General features: G+C 43.5%; 2 protein-coding genes across 2 annotated transcripts in view; one reads left to right on the forward strand and one right to left on the reverse strand.

The window, feature by feature from the left end:
- On the reverse strand, positions 1-8,942 carry LOC144590122 (thyroid transcription factor 1-associated protein 26-like). The gene is made up of 4 exons (XM_078394978.1): positions 8,447-8,942; positions 5,327-5,561; positions 2,620-2,698; positions 1-1,324 (listed from the first exon to the last, which is right to left on the reverse strand). Exons 1-4 carry the CDS (start codon positions 8,925-8,927, stop codon positions 1,160-1,162), a joined length of 960 nt encoding a protein of 319 aa, XP_078251104.1. The 5' UTR covers positions 8,928-8,942; the 3' UTR covers positions 1-1,159.
- LOC144590126 (putative methyltransferase-like protein 25) overlaps positions 8,638-21,648 on the forward strand; it is a gene marked incomplete at its 3' end in the record, with an annotated part of 25,302 nt that continues 12,291 nt past the window's right edge. The window contains exons 1-3 of the mRNA XM_078394982.1: positions 8,638-9,402; positions 15,940-16,092; positions 20,160-20,266. Coding sequence (XP_078251108.1) covers positions 9,201-9,402; positions 15,940-16,092; positions 20,160-20,266 — 462 coding nt within the window. The remainder of the gene's footprint in view (positions 9,403-15,939; positions 16,093-20,159; positions 20,267-21,648) is intronic.

Raw genomic sequence — 21,648 nt, forward strand, 5'->3', positions numbered from 1 at the left:
TCTTTATCTTTCCCTTACCCTCTACCTATTGTAGTTGAGTTTGGCTTCATTGCATTTATGTATGGCATTATCTCACTTGAATGGACAGCATGCAAAACAATGTTTTTCATTGCACATCAGTACACGTGACAATAAACCCAGGCCTAACAAATAATTATTTCAACTATTAGATTAGAATAACATTTAATTCCAAAAATAAAATCATTTAATTTCAAAGAGCATAGGTAGATAAATAAGACTTTAGCCATAGCTGTTGAAAATAGCATGATAGGAATGGATAAAACATGGACACATAATGTAGTCTTATCTACATTTGGACCATGATGCTAATGAGTTTTGAAATTGTACTCTTGGTAGAACTCAAATTAGGCATTAGTGAATAGATCATTGTTAAGTTTTACTTGCTACTTGGTTAATTTGCCTATGACAAAGAGTTGGTTGGTGGGACTGTACCCGGGCAGACGTAACACAAATCCACTGCACTCAATTGTTTCTTGAGATTATGGGGAAATGAATCAAATTGGCTGAAGACTGCCTACAAATGTCTCTGCCTTTTGCACTGATCTAATGTTTGTTATCAGATGAGTTAGCTCCACCTATGATTTTTTACTTTCACTATTTAGCATGCATGTTGCAGATTAACTACTGTGACATCTAATTTTTAGATACATTTAGCACTGGTGTGCTCGTGAATATTTTCTCCAATACATTTAGAATCGGTTAAGTAAGAAATGTCACCAGATCACTTTTTTTGCTGACAAAATCCATAATGTTCACAATATGAAAAGATACTGACAAGCCATCATAGGTCTAGAAAAAATAATATTTAACCAGTGATACAAGTTTATAGCTTAAAGTTACGAACATAACCTCAACATTTTGCAAAGTTCATGGCGACTAAATTAATTTTGCATTTTTCAAAGTTCAAGATGATCATAAAAAGATCACTGTAATTTACCAGCAGAGTTTGTGTGTTCACCACTCCAGATTTGCATGCCTACAAATAAACAATTTTGTCACCAGTATCAAATATCAATCCGATGAAATATTACCAAATGCTCATGTTTGGGATTGAATGGCAAAATCTTTTAAACAGACAATGAGATCCAAAGGTGATCGAATGGTGGCAATGTTAAAATCAGAAATAGACGATTTTATTTCATGTCCTATTATCTTGGATTTTTTTAAGCAAGTAGTCCATCTGTAGATTCAGGTTTGGCTGTCCTGTTCTCGTTTTTTTACAGAGCATTTTATATCTTTCCAGTTTTTGTTCTTTGTATTTCCTCTGTGCCTCTTCTTTATCCTTTTGCCTTTTTTCTGCCGCCTTAAGGAAAATTAGGAAGAAATTAATAACCATACTTAAAATAAGCATTCAACAATATTAAAATAAATGGGCAATAATCATTTGCACTCCTACCCTTAGAAACAAGGCAAACATACTTTGTTGGCACACTGTATTGAACATGAGAAGACCTTAGATAAAGGAAATCAAAAGCAAAATCTTGTTGCTTGGTAGTTCTGGGTAGTAATGCAAGTTCATAAGTTCTAGGAGAAGAATTAGGCCATTTGGCCCATCAAATCTACTCCACCATTCAATCATGGCTGATCTATCTTTCCCTCTCAACCCCATTCTTCTGCCTTTGCCCCATAACCCCCGACGCCCTTACTAATCAAGAATCTGTCAATGTCCACCTTAAAATATCTGCCATGGCCACCTGTTGTAACAATGTTTTCTGTATTTTTTCTGGCTGTATTAGAGTAGCTTAATGATTATCCAACTTAAGATCAGTTGACATAGATGATCTGCTAGTATGACAGACAATCATAGACAATATGGCACAGAATAAGTTACATTTTGTCAAATTCTTTAGATGTCTTTCGCCATGGAGCTGAGATATAGGGTGAGGTGGGGTGCTGGAGGGGTGGCAATTCTGAAAATAAAAGCAAGGCAATATCTTTAGATTAGAGTGCAAATTAGTCCCACAAGGCTTCTTTCAACGTTCATCTCTCTCACTGCTCCCCCTCTGAGTTCTGCTGCTCTGCTGCTTTTCAACCATGCTTCTGGCTTCATTTCCAGGCCTGCCAGTCTGGGCTCAACCTCCATTCAATCCCCCACCTCATTCTCCGCTACATGCTGGTACCTGCAGCCCCTCGCTCTCTCTCTCCTGCAGCTCTGGGCCTCACTCATGCAGACCTGCAGGCTCCTGACCGAAAACATCTTGTATCCATGATCTCCAGAGATGCTGCTTGCCTGCTGCTGAATTTCTCCAGTGCTTTGTGTCTTTTTACAGTAAAGCAGCATTCGTATCTTCTCAGTATTTCACATGATGTCGGGTAAAGCACACAAGCCTGGATTTGCAGGTTACTGAAGAGTTTACAGCTATTTTATCCACAGTATTGTTTCAGTCAATCGACATGACAACAATAAATTGCAAGGCCTGGTTTTGCTCAGGCATCATTACTTTGAATTGGTGATCTTTAGCAACCAGTGAACAACTGCAGATATGAAAACTGTTGGCACTAAGCTCATTGTAAATTCATTTCTGCAAGTTCATTTGCTTAACCTAATTCGAAACAATCTAAAAACACCCCTGAGCCCAAAACCCACAACATACTTACTTCTTTTTTCTGCATATGTTCTGCTTGTCTTTTCTCATATTCTTCTTTAGTTTTTTGATACGATGACTGTTTCTTTTTCCTAGTCATAAAAAACATACAGTATGTGTAATGGAGTAGGTTACAGAAAGGAAACACACTAACAAAACATGGTGTAATTTGTGCTAAAGTAAACCAACTCAACGACTGTCATAGTCATTCATTTTGTTTGGTGTTGGTTTATGATTGTGTGTGTTATTGCTTATTTTTATTGCTTATTTTTATTGGTTTTATTGTTGGACTGTGGGTAATTTTTCATTTCACTGCGCAATTATGTGTATGTGACAAATAAATTGACTATTGATTGACTATTGAATCAGCAATTTCTATATTTCGTTACAGAGCAGGCTATTTGGCCCATTGAGTAAATGAAGGCTCACAGAGCAATCGTATTCCCCCATTAATTTACTATCAACCAACCTCACCGCTTTCCAATAAACTCTCCCCCTCCCAGATTCCACCATCCATCCACACAGAGGATAATTTACAGTAACCAAATCCATCAACTTGCATGCCTATGGGCTGTGTGAGGAAGCCAAGGTGTCTGCAGAAAACGTGTGGTTTCAGAGAGAATGGGAAAACACGACATGGACAGCAATGGAGGTCAGAATCAGGTTGCTGTAGCCGAGATTCAGTAGCTCCTCCCACGACATCATTGTGCCACCAGTTGATAAAGAAATGCTTCCAGGCTAAATAATTATTTGTGAAAGTAAATAGCAAGACAAAGGAGTGTCAGAGGATGTTGTTTACCTAGATTTTCAGAAGATTTTTGATAAAGTGCCGCACATGAGGCTGCTGAACAAGATGAGAGCCTATGGTATTAGAGGGAATATACTAGCATGGATAGAAGGTTGACAGAGGACAAGACCGCCAGCAGGCCCAGCTTGCTTGCTGCAGACCGAGGATGGAGAACCCGAGTTGGTCCAACTCGCCCACCACGGACCGAGGCCACGCAAGAAAGGACCATCAGGCCAAGGCCTGTCGACGGGAGCATCCTCTGCTCGGCCCGAGCCACTGGTGCCGACGGACATGGGGTCGCACGAGCGGTTGCCAAACCCAGACAGGAAGCTAGCCTCGGAAACCTGGAAGGGTTCGAGGCTCATCTCTCGCTCGCCCCCGAAGACCAGGAGCAGGAAGGAGAGAGTCGGTCCGGCAGAATCTGGACAAAGTGCCAGTTGGAGGGGTTCTGGGGAGAGCACAAAAGGCTGGGTCTGAGGAGAAAGCCGACACACAGGTGAGGGGTAGTGGCTGTCGGTCGAGGGCGAGCCGTGAACAGATTGCAGGCCAAGGAGAGGTGGTCCGGCCACCAAGAACAAAGAGGTAATGAATACTTTGTAACTTTGTCGGCACCAGATACATGGCAACTCTTTGCGTACTTGTGTGTTGTAAGCATAAGAAAGAGTTTCACTGTTCCTAGGTACATGTGACAATAAAGTATCATTGACCTCATTGAAACTTACACTCTAGCAAAAGGCCTAGACAGCATAGATGTGTAGAGGATGCTTCCGCTAGTGGGAGAATGTAGGACCAGAGGACACAACTCAGAATAAAAAGCACATATCTTTAGAAAGAAGACGAGGAGGAATTTCTTCAGTCAGAGGGTGGTGAATCTGTGGATTCCAATGCCATAGACGGTGGCGGAGGCCAAGTCATAAGGTATTTTTAAAAGCGAAGATTGATAGGTTCTTGATTAGCAAGGGTGTCAAATGTTATGCGGCAAAGGCAGGAGAAAGGGGTTGAGGGAAAGATCAGCCATGATTGAATGGCGGAGTAGACTCGATGGGCCAAGTGGCTTGTTTCTGCTCCAATGATCTATAAACTCTGACCAAATCAACAAAACAGACCACTTTACATAAGATGGAGAATGGGCAAATGGATGATGTCTTTTAAAGATAGAAGATGTAATGGAGACACCAGGATAGGATATCCTTATTTTTAGCTAGAAAATAATGGGCAGCGCAGTTGTGCAGCTGATAGAATGGCTGTCTCAAGCACCAGACTCGGGCTCGCTCCTTCCTAATCATAGGTGTTGCCTTGTGTAGTTTGTACATTCTCCCCGTGACCGTGTGAGTTTTTTTTTGGTTCTCCAGTTTCCTCCCACATCCCGAAATAGTGCAGGATTGTAGGTAATGGCCTTTGTAAATTGCTGCCTAGTGTGCAAGGAATAGACGACAAAGCCAGATAACATTCAACTAATGTTTAGTTTAGTTTAGATACAGCGCGGAAAAAGGCCCTTTGGCCCACCAGCGATCCCCGCACATTAACACTATCTTAGTACTAGGGACAATTTACACATACACCAAGCTACATACCTGTACGTCTTTGGAATGTGGGAGGAAAACGAAGATCTCGGAGAAAACCCACGCGGTCACGGGGAGAACGTACAAACTCTGTACAGACAGCACCCATAGTCGGGATTCAACCGGGTGTCCGGCGCTGCAAGGGCTGTCAGGCAGCAATTCTACTGCTGTGCCACTGTGGTACATGTGAACAGGTGATGGAATGTTGGCATGGACTTGGTGTGCTGAAGGGCCTGTCTCCATGCAGTGTCTCTAAACTAAAATTATTCTAACCCTTCTCATACTATGTGATGTCTGGAGTTTATGGAAGACATCGAAGAACACAAATTCTTTCTAAACCAAATTATCAAAGAATAACCAAAATCTCTTACTTTTTAATTGTCACTTTTTGAGAATCTACTTGATTTGTTTCAGATTCTTCACGTTTGGGTTTCTTTGATTGTTTCTTGAGAAACTCTTCTTCAGCCAGATAGAGATGACGCAAGTGATCTGGATAATTGTCTGTATACTCGACTTCTTGAGGTAGCTGTTGTCCCTTTTCTTTTCTCAGTAATTTCTTGTACTCATATTTAATCTTTTCTTTCTGCTGGAAGGCAAATCCTTTTCCTGAAAGTGAACATTATTGGAATTAGATCAGTCTTGACTGTGAAACATTACCGACATCAAATCAATAGACACACTGCGTTTATATACATCACTTAATTCATATAGTTCATGTGACAGTTTATTCTTCCATGAAGGAAATATAAAAGGTGGAGGAAATTTAAACGGTGGGATCACATCAGAGGAAGAAGCATATTGCAAATCTCAACACAACTATTTAATAGGAGTGAGAAGACAATGTTTCTTTTAAAACAACTACCTTATTTGCAAGAAGAATGGACATTACTGGAGACTGCCCAAATTTTGTAAATAGTTAAAAAGCGATGAAATTGAAGACAAACAAAATGGTTAAAAAATGTGAAACGAGAGATTAAAAAAATCAGGTTAATGAAATAATTTTTTTGCAACTGATCAAAAAGCCACAAAACTGTACTTTCAGAGAGCATAACATCTCAAAAAAAACATTTTCAGAAAATGTAGATTACAATAATTTCATCAAGTTAATTATTGCCAGCCATAATTTAAGAAATCACTTTGAAATTTGACTCCTCATAGAAGCTTTCAGTTGCAACAAATCAAATTTATTTTTGGGTAGGAAATCCACTCAGTCAGACTGTACTTGGCAAAACTCAAGCACAGCAGATGCAAGGGACTTACCAACATTAACAATTGATTTATTTTAATGTTTTTAATTTGTTTAAAATGTACTTGTTTTTAATTATATTTAATATTTTAAGTAGATTCAAAGTATTCAGAAACATTAAACATTGTTCCAAGAGTAGAAATGTCCATGATTTTAGCTAACTCTTGTCCCATTGAACTTGTTGCTTCCTACCTTATCTGCTGTTTCTATTACTTCTTACTTACATGCATGAGAACTTTGATGTCCTCTGCCAGTTCAACAGTTTCCAGTTGGCAACATGCCCATCTTCACCATGGATGTTCAAACCCTCTACACCTTAACACACAACAGAATGGCCGGTTGAACAGAACTCCCGAACAGAGGCCCAACCAGTGTCTCTCTGTCACTATTTTCATTCATCTGGTAGAACTCGTTCTTACACTGAATAACCATCCAATTTCCCTCTACTAGCACTCTACTTCACCTAATGAAGCTAGTCCTCACCCTTAACAACTTCTTCTTCGACTCCTCCTGCTTCCTCCAAGTCCGAGGCCTAGGTATGGGCATCCACATGTGCCCCAGCTATGCCTGCCTCTTTGTACTTCATGGACTTCATCAACTTCTCTACCAATTTCCATCTTGCACTCAAATTTACTTGGATCATCTCCGACAACTCCCTCCCCTTTCTTGATCTCAGTCTCCATCACAGGAAATAGACTATCGACTGACATCTATTACAAACCCACTGAGTCCCACAACTATCTCAACTACACTTCTTTCCATCCTGCTTCCTGCCAAGATTCTATCCCTTACTCCCAATTCCGCTGTCTACGTCGCATTTGCGCCTAAGATGAGGTGTTCCATACCAGGACGTCGGAGATGGCGAAGATTTGAGGATGATGTGTTATATGCAACAGCTGATGGGGTGTAAGGTAAGGACTAAGTGGACTGTCTCTGTTGCGATTTCTCTAACTTCAGCTAGCCCCGGCATTCCCTCTCTCTCTAACCCTCACCCACCCAAGTCACACTAGCTTCTCGTCTTCACCTATCAAACAGCTAAGAATGGCCTGTTTCCTTTATCATTGTTACATTTTTGCATATCTTTCATTCATTGTTCTTTATCTCTCTACATCATTGTCGATATCTCTAGTTTCCCTTACCCCTAACCAGTCTGAAGAAGGGCCCCAACCCAAAATGTCACCCATTCCTTCTCTCCAGAGATGCTGCCTGTCCCACTGCGTTACTCCAGCTTTTTGTGTCTAACATAGTATTTAAAACAGTACATCTATGATTGTATAGGTGTACAAGTGGCTGAAATTTGTACAGAACTCAAAAAACTAATTAATTTTGCTATCATTTTTTATGCTTCTTTTAGTTTTACATGGACACATCTGACTCTAGTCTTCCATTTCTACATTCATCTCAAGGGATTGAGTAGCAACCAATATCCATACAGGCCCACAGCATCCAAAGCTATCTCGACAAAACCTTCTCTTGCTCTTCTTTGAGTAAGATCTCAATTTAATTCAGTTTCTGTTTCAGTTGTAAAATTTTCCACACCAGTGGTTCTGGGATATCTGTTTTTCCATAACTGTGGCTTTCTCTCCACCATAGTTAATTGATCTATCAATCACATCTCCTTTCTTTCTCTCATCTCCGAGCTTTCAACCGCTCTCCGCCTAGCAAAAGTACTGCACCTGCCACTCCCACCTTCATCTTCCACCCTTCCTGTTTCCATATTGAATAGATTATTTGCTGCAATTTCTGCCATTTTCAACATGATTCCACTACCAACCAAATTTCTTCTCCTGTCCCTTTAAAACATTCGAAATGGTCTATTCTATTTGCAACTTCATGTTTTGTTCTTCAATCTTACAGTAACTTAATATGAAAGCCCGTTCATCTCACTCCTTTCTAGAATCCACAAACTCAAAACAGTTAGAAGCAGCAAGGGTGAGGCAGCACATCATTTACATTTCTGTCATTTGGTGCTGATGATATGCTCTCTCTCACTCTGCATGGACCAAACGGACACAAATTAGTGATCTGCTTCCAGAATATGTCCACATGATGTACAAAGAGGACCCCGAACTGCCTTTTGCCCTGAACTCTGACAGAAGTCCCTGACTGAGCTGGACTACGGCGCTCAAATGGGTTTGCTGCCGATTAATCGACAAAAGGTGGCGAGTTGTGATTCGTGAACATTTCGTCCAACAACGTGCGACCACACGGCTAGTAAAAGACGGACCGCGCTCGCCATCCTCACCTTCCTTCACGCTGCCCCAACGCGTCTTGAAATGATTGGGGTTCCTCTGGTACGTCTTCTTTTTTGAAATCGTGGAGGTCTTGTCTGCGCGACACGAGCCCTGCTTCGCATCACGGTTCCCGGGCAGTGAACCGTCATCACCTTCACAGGGTCCCGGCGATCCGCCGCCGCCACCGGATTCCCGGGATCCACCGCCATCACCACCGCCGCCATAGAGTCTCCGCGAACCGCCGCCGCGTCCCCGCCAACCGCCGCTCGGCGCCATCTTGCTCCCGCCGCCGCGACCCCGCCAACCGCCGCTCGGCGCCATCTTGCTCCCGCCGCCGCGTCCCCGCCAACCGGCGTTCGGCGCCATCTTGCTCCCGCCGCCGACGTCATGCGGGTGCGGGCTCCTTCCCATGACGCTGTGCGCGTACCCGCGCGGCCTCCATCCGCTCGCTGAGGCGCCTTCAGTCTGAAGAAGGGTCTGGACCCGAAACATCACCCGCCCATCCCTGCCCTCCCCTCTACAGATGCTGCTCGTCCCGCTGAGTTACTCCAGCACTTTGTGTCTAGTCGTGTTTCTTTTAAAAAAATAGAGAGATCGAGGATCTCCAATTAATATCAAGGAGATCTGCTACGCAGAGTTGCACAGGCAGCGCCCGGGAGGTAGTCAGTCAGTCCTGACTGTCTCTGGAATGTTCTAACACCTCAGTGAATCCCCCCCCCCCCCCAGCCTTTCCTGCGAACTTTTTGGATAATTGGTCCACTCACAATGTCGCTCTCCGCTGACGTGGGCTTGGACTTGGTGAAGAGCAAAATCAAACGTCTCACCGACTTCCTGGACTTTTACCTCAAAATAGCGAACGTGCACACTGTTGATTTTTACACCAAAGACGTTTGGAATGGGCTTGTGGCTGTGCCACCTGAAACCGTCATCTCGGGTGTCCTCTACCCGCGGGAAGAAAGTACAAGGGGTAAGCACATTGCACCAGGAGTGACAGTTCCCAATAATGTGTGCCAGTGAAAACTGCACAAGAAGCAGATATTCATCTGGATCTTATAATAACACTGTTGATTGGAGCACACCTTCCCTCTCTGCCTGGAAATTCGCCCTTTGGGGATAATTGGAACATAAATTGAATTGACAAGTCTGGTCAAGCTTATTGTTATATGCACAAATATATGAGGTTGTAGAGGTTCATGTGTTGTATAAACACCCGTTGGAAAGTTTGGGCAGCGTTCTTGAGGCCGAAAGGCATGCGCAATGGCCTCGACCTTGGTCGGGAGCGGAACCGCTCCGTGCTGGTTGGTGTGGTGGACAAGGAAGTTGTTGGAGGTAAGGCCAAACTGACACATGGCAAGGTTGATGGCCAAGCCATGCTCGTTGAGCGCCGGAGATATGCGCGGTGTTCCTGGCGAGAGCGGCCGGCGACGAGGATGTCGTCGAGGTAGATGAACACGAAGTGCAGCCTGCGGTCCATCGTGTCCTTGAGCCGTTGGAAAGCTTGGGCAGCGTTCGTGAGACCAAAAGGCATGCGCAGGAACTCAAAGAGCCCGAGCGGGGTGATGAGGGCCGTCTTGGCGATGTCGTCTGGACGGACCAGAATCTGATTCCAAACCCATCCGAATTTGGCGGAAAGTTTCTGCTTTCTTATTTCATTTCCCCATTCCGATTTTGCCTCACATTTTTCCACGAACACATGCCTCGCCGCTTGCCCGGCCTTGCTGTTTGCCTTGCCTCGTCGCTCGTCGGGGCGGGCCTCGACGCTCGCCGGGCCGGACCCCGCCACTCTCCGGGCTGGGCCTCCCCACTTAGCGTGAGGCCCGTTGATGATGAGGTGAATGGGGGGGGTTTGAGGTGGGGGGAGGGGGAGTGAGGGTGGGAGGCGGAGGAAGGGAGGGGGACGGGGGAGTGGAGGTGGGGGGAGGGGGAGTTGGGAGGGTAGTGGGGGGGGGGGGGGACCGTTGTGATTTGCTGTGAAGACCACTGGAGCAAGTATGTCTTCAATGATTTAGGTATGTGCAGTTTTAAATGAAACTTTCTTCATAACTTAGTCATACATTTTATGACCATTGTTCTATTATTCAATACCAAGAGAATTGGGATGTGTAATGAAAAAGCAAAATAGAAAAAATATTTCTGTTCAATAACCTTTCTGTAAAAGGTCTATAATTCTATATTCGGCAGAATGTACTCATGATAGGCCTAACATTGCACATGTAGTCCTAGAACTACAGACTGTTCGAAATAATAGTTTTTCACACATGAATGTAGCGCAACGCATATTATCATTTGGCGTGCATACTTTTTATTTGCTGAAAAATTGCATTAGGCGCCATATTTGTTTGAGGATAATTGGATCATAAACTGAATTGTCAAGTTAGGTCAAGCATATTGTCATATGCACAAATATATGAGGTTGTAGAGGTTCATGTGTTGTATAAACACCCGTTGGAAAGTTTGGGCAGCGTTCTTGAGGCCAAAAGGAATGCGCAATGGCCTCGACCTTGGTCGGTAGCTGGACCGCTCCGTGCTGGTTGATGTTGTGGACAAGGAAGTTGATGCAAGTAAGGCCAAACTGACACTTGGCAAGGTTGATGGCCAGGCCATGCTCGTTGAGCCTCTGGCAGAGCTGCCGGAGGTCTGCGCAGTGTTCCTGGCGAGAGCGGCTGGCGACGAGGATGTTGTTGAGGTAGATGAACACGAAGTCCAGCCCGCGGCCCACCGTGTCAATGATTGGTTGAAAGCTTGGGCAGTGTTCTTGAGGCCGAAAGGCATACGCAGAAACTCAAAGAGCCCGAACAGGGTGATGAGGACCGTCTTGGGAATCTGATGGTAGCCCAGACAATCCCAACCCTTCCGAATTTGGCGGAAAGTTTCTGCTTTCTTATTTCATTTCCGCCATTCTGATTTTGCCTCACATTCTTCTGCAAAACACATGCCTCGCCGCTTGCCCGCCCCGCCCTGGAGGGGAGGGGGAATGTGGGTCGGAGGGGAGTGGGGCGGCGGTGGGGGGGAGGGGGGAGTTGGGCTGAGGAGGAAAGTGGGGGTGGGAGGGGAGGGAATGGAGGTGGGGGGAAAGGGGGAGGGTCGGGGGGGAGGATTGTGGGGGGTGTGGAAGGCACATGGACCATTGTGATTTGCTGTTGAAGACCACTGGAGCAAGTATGTCTTCAATGAAATTAGGTATGTGCAGTTTTACATGAAACTCTTCATAACTTAGTCATACATTTTATGACCATTTTTCTTTTTATTCAATACCAAGAGAATTGGGATGTGTAATGAAAAAGCAAAATAGAAAAAACAAAACAAAACAATTTTTTCTTTGTGTTGTAAGAAGTATTTCTGTTCAATAACCTTTCTCTAAAAGGTCTATATTCTATAAAAGGTCTATAATGTATTCAGCAGAATGTACTCATGATAGGCCTAACATTGTACATGTAGTCCAAGAACTACAGACTGTTGGAAATAATAGTCGTTTTTCACAGATGAACGTAGTGCAACGCGTATGCGCATTTGGCGTGCATACTTTTTTTTGCTGAAAAGCTGCATTGCGCTCCATATTATGAATTTTGATGTAGAATTCTGAATTTTGGACATCAAAATCATGAATTTGTAAAATCAAGTGTTGGGAGGCCTGGTAGCCGCATCCCAGATCAATCTTGGAAAAAAACCATGGCACCATCCAGGTTTGCCTGGATGTGAGGGACAGGGTACCGGTCAATTCGTCATGGCGCAAGGCGATCGACTCGAACGTCTCAGAATTAACGAGATGTCCTTTCACGTCGACCAGCAGGGAGTGCGCCCAGAGGAAGTCGGCGCCCAGCAGCGGTTGTGAGATGTCGGCGATGGTAAAGGTCCACTTGACGGGACAGGAGTTGAAGTTCAGCGGGATCGTGCGAACCCCGTATGTTCTGATGTTGCTGCTGTTGGCAGCGGCCAGGGGAGGCCCCTTTCCGGAACGAATGTTGGTGCCCGATGGGGACAAAGCATAGAACTCTGCAGCCGTGTCAATGAGAAAACGCTGCCCCGAATGACGATCCTAGGTGTAGAGGAGGTGATGATTTTGGCTGGCCGCTGTTGTCATCACCGACAGCCAGCCGAGGCGTTTCCCGAATGTGTGCAGGGTGGTCGGCATCGGCGGGCCTTGTAGCCCCACCTTTGGTGGTAGTAACACCACTTGTCCTTGCTGACGCTGTTCGTGGCTGATGTCATGGCCCGCTCCTTCCGTGGTGGCTGAGACCGCCCGCATGACCTGCCAAGGCACCGCCGCCACCCAACTGATGGTGGCTCCACCTTGCTGTTTGACCTGCCTCAGCACGGGCTGCCAGCCACCGGTGGTCGATGAAATCATCATCCGTGAGGAGCAGGCAGATGTCCTGTTCGAAAAGGAGGCAGGTCTTGTATCCATCGGTTTGCGGTCGCCTAGGCCATCCATGTGCAGGAGTTTTGCCGCCCTGTCGCAGCGGTTGAGACCAAAAGTATCCTTGAGGAGCGTTCTGATCCCTTCGTACTTGTCGGCTGGGGGCTGGCGAAGGTAAACGATCAGGTGCCCTGCGGTGTCCTGGTCCAGCGCACTGACCACGTAGTAGTACTTGGTGACGTTGGCAGTTATCTGGCGAATGTGGAACTGAGCTTCTGCTTGTTCAAACCACATGTCCAGAAGGTGGGCAGTTTGAGTGAAACTGTGTTCTGCTGATCTGGGTTGTCTCCCCCAGGCATGATGAAATCCAAAGAGGCCATTTTGGATCATCGGGGTCACCACTGTAGAGGTTCACGTGTTGTATAAACACTCATTTTAATATTTAACTGATGCAGCTCAACAATTAGTACAAGAGGGCAAGGTGTGTTAACTTGTTGACTGTGAGGTGAAGACTAGCTCCGTCGTTCGCTGCACAACGCCAGCAGATTGCCCAGGTCGACCTTGATTGGTCAGCCCAGATCACGGCAGGTTCACGCGAGTGCTCGAGCTCAACGAACAACAGTTTGAGACCAAAGTGGCTCAGCCTGCCACATGAACCCCCCCCGGAACTGGAGAATTGTAGGCGGTTAGGCTGTCCAGTGAGGCGGCCTGATCTTGTGTATGTGTCACCTGTGTTCGGGGTTGCAGTTGGTTGAGTTGAGGGCAGCTTTGGTCGTGACTGTGGAAGCCCTCTGCGGCGGGGCTGTGCCGCCTGCACTGGTTGGTCAATGTCCAAGTGTGCCGGCTTAAGATGGTGCACGGAGACAGTCTCGTGTCGATGATGAAAGTCGTGGTGTCGTTTTGCAGTACTCTGAAGGGTCCCTCGTAAGGCTTTTGCAGTGGTGTAACAGTGGGAATTTGGCGAAGGAGGACGTACTCGGTCCTGGAGGTCGGGTGGGACATATGTGGCTGTGAGACCGTGTCAGGACGTTGAGACTGGACAGAGTGTAAGCGGGGCACCGTACACCAACTCGTCCGAGGAAGCGCAGGGTCCTACTTCGGGGCAGTACTTTTGCCTAGCATGACCCACGGCAATTCGTCAATCCAGTCCGGACCCGTGAGCTGTGCCTTGAGGGATGCCTTCATGTGCCAGGGAAAACGTTCCACTAGGCCGTTTGCTTGCAAGTGGTTGGCTGTTGTGTGGTTCAGCTTAGTGCCAAGCAGCCATTGCTGACCACAGCTCGGAGGTGAACTGCGTATCTCTGTCGGGGGAGATGTCCGCCGGCATGCCAAAGCGTGCTATCCTGTGGGCAGTGAGGGCACGTGCACAGGTCGCAGCGCAGGTATCCGAGAGCGGGACAGCTTCCGGCCATCTCGTGAATCTGGCCACGATGGTGAAGAGGTGGGTGACACCTCTGGATGGGGGCAGCGGTCCAACGATATCGACGTGGATGTGCTCGAAACGTCAGTGTGTCAAGCCAGTGTGCCAAGTTCTGCAGCGGCACCTTGATGTGTCGCTGAATCTTCGAGGTTTGACAGGGGATGCAAGCTCTGTCCCAGTTGCCGACCTGTTTGCGCAACCCATGCCACATGAACTTGGCTGCCATCAGTGCCTTTGTTGTCCGGATGGAAAGATGAGCTCGGCCATGAATTATGTCGGAAATCCGGCGGCGCCAGTCAGCGGGGACTGACCTCAGAGAAGCTGCCCACAAGATCTTACACAAAGATCTACTGAATGGATTTCAAAAACTTCCCTCAAAGTCATTATCTCGCAGGCATAAACCCAAAGAGATCTCTGACAAACAAGCATAGCGACCAAGTTGAGGTGAAGCAATAACTTGTAACAGGGAATGAAATAAGATATACACGTGAGATTAAGGTAGAAGCTAAAATATCTTGATATTTTAAAAAACAGCCTTTTTTAAAAGTGAACTATTTTGAAATAATCATTGAATGATAATTTATAAATATGAAATTTGTGGGGTTTTTTGAGGACAGTGAGATTGTGAACAATAATTTTGGTTTGACATACCATTAAACATTAAGTTGTAATGTACCTCATGCAACACTTTTTTAATATTTTCAGAGACACAAGAGATTGCAGATGCTGGAATCTCCAGTTCAAATCCAGCATCTTGACCTGAAACATCGCAAATTGCTTTCTCCCACACATGGTGCTCGACCTGCGGGGTTCCTCTAGTAATTTGTGCTTTGCTTAGTATTTTAATGCTATTTTACCGTGAGAATACTTAATTAATACCTTTAAGTTCCTGACAGTTTATAGTTTTCTGCAGACTATGTTGGGAAAGTTCCCAACAGGGCACCCTAGGGAGAAACAAGGGATCACTGTCAACACGACTTCTGAGTTTCATTGTGCATGCCATAGAAGTTGATTTACTCTGTAATAATAGTGAGTGCTGGTAACCTCATTATTTTATATCATTACAGATTCCAGTCCAGTGAGTTAGAAGAAACGGTTAAACTGAAATTTGTATAATTTCATCAAATGCTTCCTTTAGTAATAAAATATGTTAATATGTGCACTAAAATTTCTTTTCAATTTCACTGAATTTCTATTCATCTTATTATATAATTTTCATTGTGTACAAATTAAATTTTATTTTCAGATGTATACTCAGAAATGTATAACTAGTACTTTCAAAGCCACAGGGAATTAAGTGATTTTCCTTTTATTATCCAAAGCAGGAAATTTCATGAAAAAGCAGGAATTTCATGATGGAGGCCAATCAGCCCATTTTGTTCATGCCAGATAAAAAGGAGCTACTCAGGCTAATTCCATGTCCTAGCTGTAGATACAAGCCTTGTAAGACATAGCAGTTCTAGTGTTTATCCAGGTATTTCTTTAAATACAATTTAACTTGTTGCTCCAACCTATCCTTCCAGTAACTTCCAGTCCCCACTTTGCCCCTCATTTTCTATCAATTATCTTGAATCTATATTCCCTTGTTATTGACTTCCCTGCTGAAAGTCGAGTCATCCAGAACAGACTTGTCATGAATGTATGCACTTCAGTTTGAAGAACTAACATGAGTGCTCTTAAGTGACAATGGAAACTAATGCACAGATTTTGTCAATATTCTTGACCAGAAGGAAAAGGTGGCTCAGTATGGGATCAATCCCAGAAGCTTAACAATGTGGCCGCTTACATGGGAATTACTCGGGATCACTCGTTACCAAACCTTGGAGTTTGCACACCATTGGATGACCTGCGGCAGGAATTGTGGAGGGATAAACAAAAAGGTATGTACTCTTTATTTGTAATGGAATGTAGTGAGGAATGTAATGAATGTCACAAAAGCTGGGAAATTGGGTCACTTGGTCCTTGTTGTTCCTACATTTCACCAAAGCCTCTTCCTGCCCTTCATCTAATCCTATCAATGTTATACTGGGTTCCTTTCTTCCTCATGTTTATCCACCTTCTCTGAAATATATCTTTGCTATTAACTACTTATAGTAGCAAATTTCAGGTTTGGTAACCATCCTTTGGATAATGAAATTTCTCCTAAATTCCTCATTTGATTTATTAATGGCCTCTTTATTGCCACTGATATGATTTCCACTGCACATGCTACCTTCTACGATCTCATGATTGTAAAGACTGCCATAAGGACATCCTTCCCCCACCCTCTCCACCTACACCAGCTTTGTTTTTATATAATTGAATCTTCCTGTTGTGTTAAAATAAGTCAGCTGCAATGTTGTTGTCATTTAGTTCCCATATCAATCCTGGAAATCCAATGTGCCCATCTTCTTAGAAAATCAGAAAAATTGATCAATTTGACCAACTTTTTTCAGATTTGAAACTATCTGATCAAGAACTCAGAAGTCTGAGTTCTTTGTTTTGTTTGTTTTTTAAATCTGCTTCAGTGTCTCTTTGTATTCTCCAACTAACTATGTTTATTGTTCCTATCATCATTCTTTCTTGTAACATAGGTAGTTTTGTACTAAAGGTAATGTCCTTTGAGAGCCTAGATTGTGTTACAGAATGTTTAATTGTATATTTCAAAGATTTACAAAAAGATTTAAATTTAAACAAGAAGAATATTAAATGGCCTCCTAGGGAAGAACCAATACTTATCCAACTGGGTATCACAAAATGCTGGAGTAACTCAGCAGGTCAGGCAGCATCTAGGAGAGAGGGAATGGGTGACGTTTTGGGTCGAGACCCTTATCCAACTGTGGAATATTCAAAAATATGCTCAAAGCCTCCTTGAAGAACTGTAACATCCTCATTGAATCTTGGGAAGCTCTGAAGAATCATTCGAAATGGAGAAGGAACATTCAAGAGGTACTCAGAACCTCAAGTTCATACCTAGTTCGGAAATAGAAGCCCTGGGCTGACAGTGGACAAACTCTATCACATCCCCTGACTTTCAGTCTGAAGAAGGGTCTCGACCCAAAACCTCACCTATTCCTTCTCTCCAGAAATGCCGCCTGTCTCACTGAGTTACTCCAGCATTTTGTGCCAATCTTCAATGTAAACCAGCATCTGCAGTTCCTTCCTACACAAACTACCTATTGGACATATGGGCCAGGCGCTCCCAGAAGTCAATGAGATATTACATTTCTTCAAGGAGACCTGTAGCACCTCTTGCCTCATTTATGGAAAAGTCTGTACTTTCCACATCAGCCTGACCAGCCACCATGAAACCCACCAAATTGGAGTGCAAGCAAGTCATCCTCAATCATCACTGCCAAAGAATGGATTTGTTCTGCTACAGTTAACCTTTGTTAAAACACTACAGTTATGCCCTGTGCCAATGATAGTAAAAACAGTCCAGTTGTGTGGTTGTCTATCAACTATAGCAACTGAAAAGTTATAAATAGAAAATATCATAACGTTTACAGAGTTAGATGTGTGTGCTACATACAGAATATTTCAAAATAATAATGGCTTGATTTAAATACCCTTAGTATGCAAGCGTTGTTTCCTCTTTAATTTAGTTTAGTTTATTATCACGTGTACCAAGGTACAGTTAAAAGCTTTTGTTACGTGCTAACCAGTCACAATGGATGATTACAATCGATTCATTTACAGTGTAGATACATGATAATGGAATAATGTTTAATGCAAGGTAAAGCCAGCAAAGTTCGATCAAGATTGTCCGAGGGTCATCAAAGACGTAGATAGTAGTTCAGCCCTGCTCTCTGGTTGTGGTAGGATGATTCAGTTGCCTGATAACAGGTGGAAAAAAACTGTCCCTGAATCTGGTGGTGTGTATTGTCACACTTTTATATCTTTTGAATTGAATTGAATTGAATTGAATAAATGTTATTAGCCAAATATGTATACATACAAGGAATTTGCCTTGGTGCTTTGCTCACAAGTAACAACACAATATACAGTAGACAATTAAAAATAAAACATTATAATTTAAACATGTGAAGATTGAAATAAAATACCAGAGCACAAGAAGGCAACAGACTTTTTGGCTTTTGAATAGAGCTATTACTTGTGGAAAAAAAGCTGTTTTTATGTCTGGCTGTGGCAGCTTTGACAGTCCGGAGTCGCCTTCCAGAGGGAAGCGGTTCAAAGAGTTTGTAGCCAGGGTGAGAGGGGTCAGAGATTATCTTACTCGCTCTCTTCCTGGCCCTTACAGTATACAGTTCGTCGATAGGGGGATGGTTGCAGCCAATAACCTTCTCGGCTGATCAAATGATGCGCTGCAGCCTCCGGATGTCATGCTTGGTGGCTAAGCCAAACCAGACCATGATGGAGAAGATGAGGACAGACTCTATGATGGCAGTATAAAACTGGACCATCATTGCCTGTGGCAGATTGTGTTTTCTCAGCTGCCGCAGGAAGTACATCCTCTGTGGGGCCTCTTTGACTGTGGAGCCGATAGTGTCCTCCCATTTAATGTCCCTGGAGATGATGGTTTCAAGGAACTCAAATGACTCCACAGATGTGACTGTAGTGTTGTTGATGGTGAGTGGGGGGAGGGGAGGGGGAGTTCTCCTAAAGTCTACAATCAATTCCACCGTCTTAAGAGCATTGAGCTCCAGGTTGTTGCGATGGCACCAGGACGCCAGCTGTGTCACATCCTGTCTGTAGGCAGATTCCTCCCCATCCACACATAATCCAGTCCACACATAATCAGTCTAATCAGGGTTATGTTGTCTGCACGTGTCGTTGCCTGAGGGGAGAAGAGGGAGTGGCCACGGTGCAACTCGTCCTTGCTTATGCTGCTGGCCTTGCCTTGGCAATGTGAGGTATAAATGGAATCAATAGAAGGGAAGTTGGTTTGTGTGATAGCCTGGGCTGCGTCCACAATTTGCTGCAATTTCTTGCGGTCCTGGATGGAGCTGTTCCCAAAACAAGCTGTGATGCTTCCTGATAAAATGCTTTCTCTGGTTCACCTGTAGAAGTTGGTGAGTGTTTTAGGGGACATGCCAAACGTCCTCCATCCCAAGACCATTGGGTTGAATAGGGAAAAAGCACTTACAAAATGATTGGTACAACAATATTTTCACATGTCACAATCTTAGAAGGTTCAGATGTAACGTTAGGAGTTATAGTTTGAATGTTGACGCTATGTAAGAACAAATGAACTTGTATCCAGAACTGGCACCAGGTAAGTGGATGCATCAGCTTTCATATAAGCCATTTCTTACCTGGTTGTTTTTTGTTGCTGCTTGTGAACTCAAGATGCCATAAATGTGCACATCGTGAGAAGAACGTCTCTGAGCAGAACCGCTCAGAAGAGTGGGAGGTGATGTGGTAAAGCAATGCCTTTCAGCAATATTAAAACATACCAATAGTAGGCTAGTGATTTTTTTTATTATGAGTCCACACGTAATATAACAAATAGAACGAAAGGGTTCTTTATTCTACAAAGGAATAAATGGTTCTTTCGGAGCCATTGATTCCGCTGCTTAAGATGTATGACAGCCACACAAGATGAGAGTGGAAAAAAACCAATCCCATTTGCTCCTGGATTTGACATTTAGAATATCACAACCAACATAAGAGGTCAGTTTGCATATGTAAGAAACCTGAATGTTGTTTCAAGAAATGCTTTGGATGACTAAAATTCACCCAAGGCTTTATGTTGTCTGTCCAGATCAGACACAAGTCGCAGTATAAACTTTGGAAACATATTTTCTGTCTTATGGCTATCAAGAAGTTGAAATTGTTCTATATTATTATGAAATTACCTTCGACGTTATTTCTTTACGTAATAATACAGCTTACATTTCTGAGAAAGCATTAGTATTGGATGTCAAAATGTCAACCTTTCATGTCTAAACATCAGGCAGTTTCTCAGCGAATGAGTAAAATCTCAAAATACTTTCTATTTTCTTAGAAATGTTTCTGAAAACCAGCACATTTATGAATACAAAGAAGTCCCATGAGGTTGAAGTGATGTCTGAAATTGTTGCATGTTTTGCCAAATATTGCAATATCCAACAGGTGAGAGAACCTTTTATGATTTATTTGAAACATTCTCGTAGTGCAGTAGCACAATTCCAAGTCTGTTTAAAACAATAATATTCTTAAAGCAAAACTGAGTCTCTAGTGTAGTTACAAGCCTAAATCCTTTTAATCCAGGATATGTTATTCATGCCAAGAAAATGCTAGCCCTAATTCCTTGATTTATTCATTTTCATGGAATATCTTTCCATATGTGGAATATAAGATGGTGTGAAAATAGTGCTGGTGGAATGCCAATGCTTTCAGTTTATGTAGAAATTAATCTGTCATGCATTTTGACAGAGGCACATTTGGTACTGTTAATCCTGAAAAACCGCCTTTCCATCTTGTGAGGACTTTTTCACAGAATCATGAAAAGGATGACCAAAAATTGGGCCGTAGTCTATTTAAGTAACTTACCTAGTCATATACAATTTTAACTTTCAGTCTGATTTCTTCATTGCCACTTCTTGATGTGTCCTGCTCACTGGCAGAATAGGCTTACCAGAGTGGGCATGATAATAGTAAACATTCAGGAGGGAGCGATCCTTGGATATTTTAGCATTACTAGGCCCCATGAGGTCTGATACTACGTTAAATGGAGTAAGAAAATCTCCTGATGATATAATTATCTAAATCTGTCGCCTGTGATTATTCAGTACTAATCCATTTTGAACACCATTTGGGAGAAGGACTGATGATAGTAACAGAACAGAACAAACTCCATCAGTATCCATCATTAAGAGTGACTTGGTAGCTCCAACTCTGATGAAGTTGGCTGCTTCCTGAAGGTAGTAGGTACGAGACCGGGTCTGCAGTGGTGTGAGAGAAGCAATATGAGGGAAGAACTTGCCTGTCTCCATTCCCACCGTCTATCTTTTGTGCATGTATCTATCCATGGCAGTGTAGTGTTGGCTGGAAATACCAATTCTTACAGTGATGATCTGAACTTCTTTTTTGAATTATTCATTAAAGGAATCTGGACATCACTGGGAAAACCACATCTTACTGTATTTTCTGGGTAACCCTTGAGAACCACCTCTCTGAATTGCTTCTGGTGATAGTCCTGCCACAATCAGTTAAAACTTGTTTTAGGTGAATACCAGCTAATCCTGAACATTGAAACATGAAATTCAAATTTCAGTGAAAGTGGAAAAAAATGGGTGGTGTAATTAATGTATGAATTGTACCTGCATCCCTGGAATTATACTCTCTGTGCCAACCTCATGAAATGAAGTTAGTATAGCCAATGTTTAACATAAACAGTGAATTTTAATCAAAAAATATCCAGGAATTACTGGTGGAAATGTCAGTGATGTCTAAAATGTTTCATTACAGATATTAATTAAGGACACTAATCAGACAATATTGAATTTTGTTCT

This window comes from Rhinoraja longicauda, unplaced genomic scaffold (assembly GCF_053455715.1).
Source record: "Rhinoraja longicauda isolate Sanriku21f unplaced genomic scaffold, sRhiLon1.1 Scf000145, whole genome shotgun sequence".
NCBI lineage: Eukaryota > Metazoa > Chordata > Chondrichthyes > Rajiformes > Arhynchobatidae > Rhinoraja > Rhinoraja longicauda.

Bases quoted from the DNA above. Each gene is read 5' to 3' on its own strand.
- LOC144590122 (XM_078394978.1), bottom strand. From the start codon at position 8,927: ATGTTTCGGGTCCAGACCCTTCTTCAGACTGAAGGCGCCTCAGCGAGC. The intron at 5,562-8,446 runs GTGAGGATGGCG...GTTCACTTTCAG, and splicing joins TTGGGGCAGCGTGAAGGAAG to GAAAAGGATTTGCCTTCCAG. The intron at 1,325-2,619 runs GTAAGTATGTTG...ATTTTCCTTAAG, and splicing joins AACATATGCAGAAAAAAGAA to GCGGCAGAAAAAAGGCAAAA.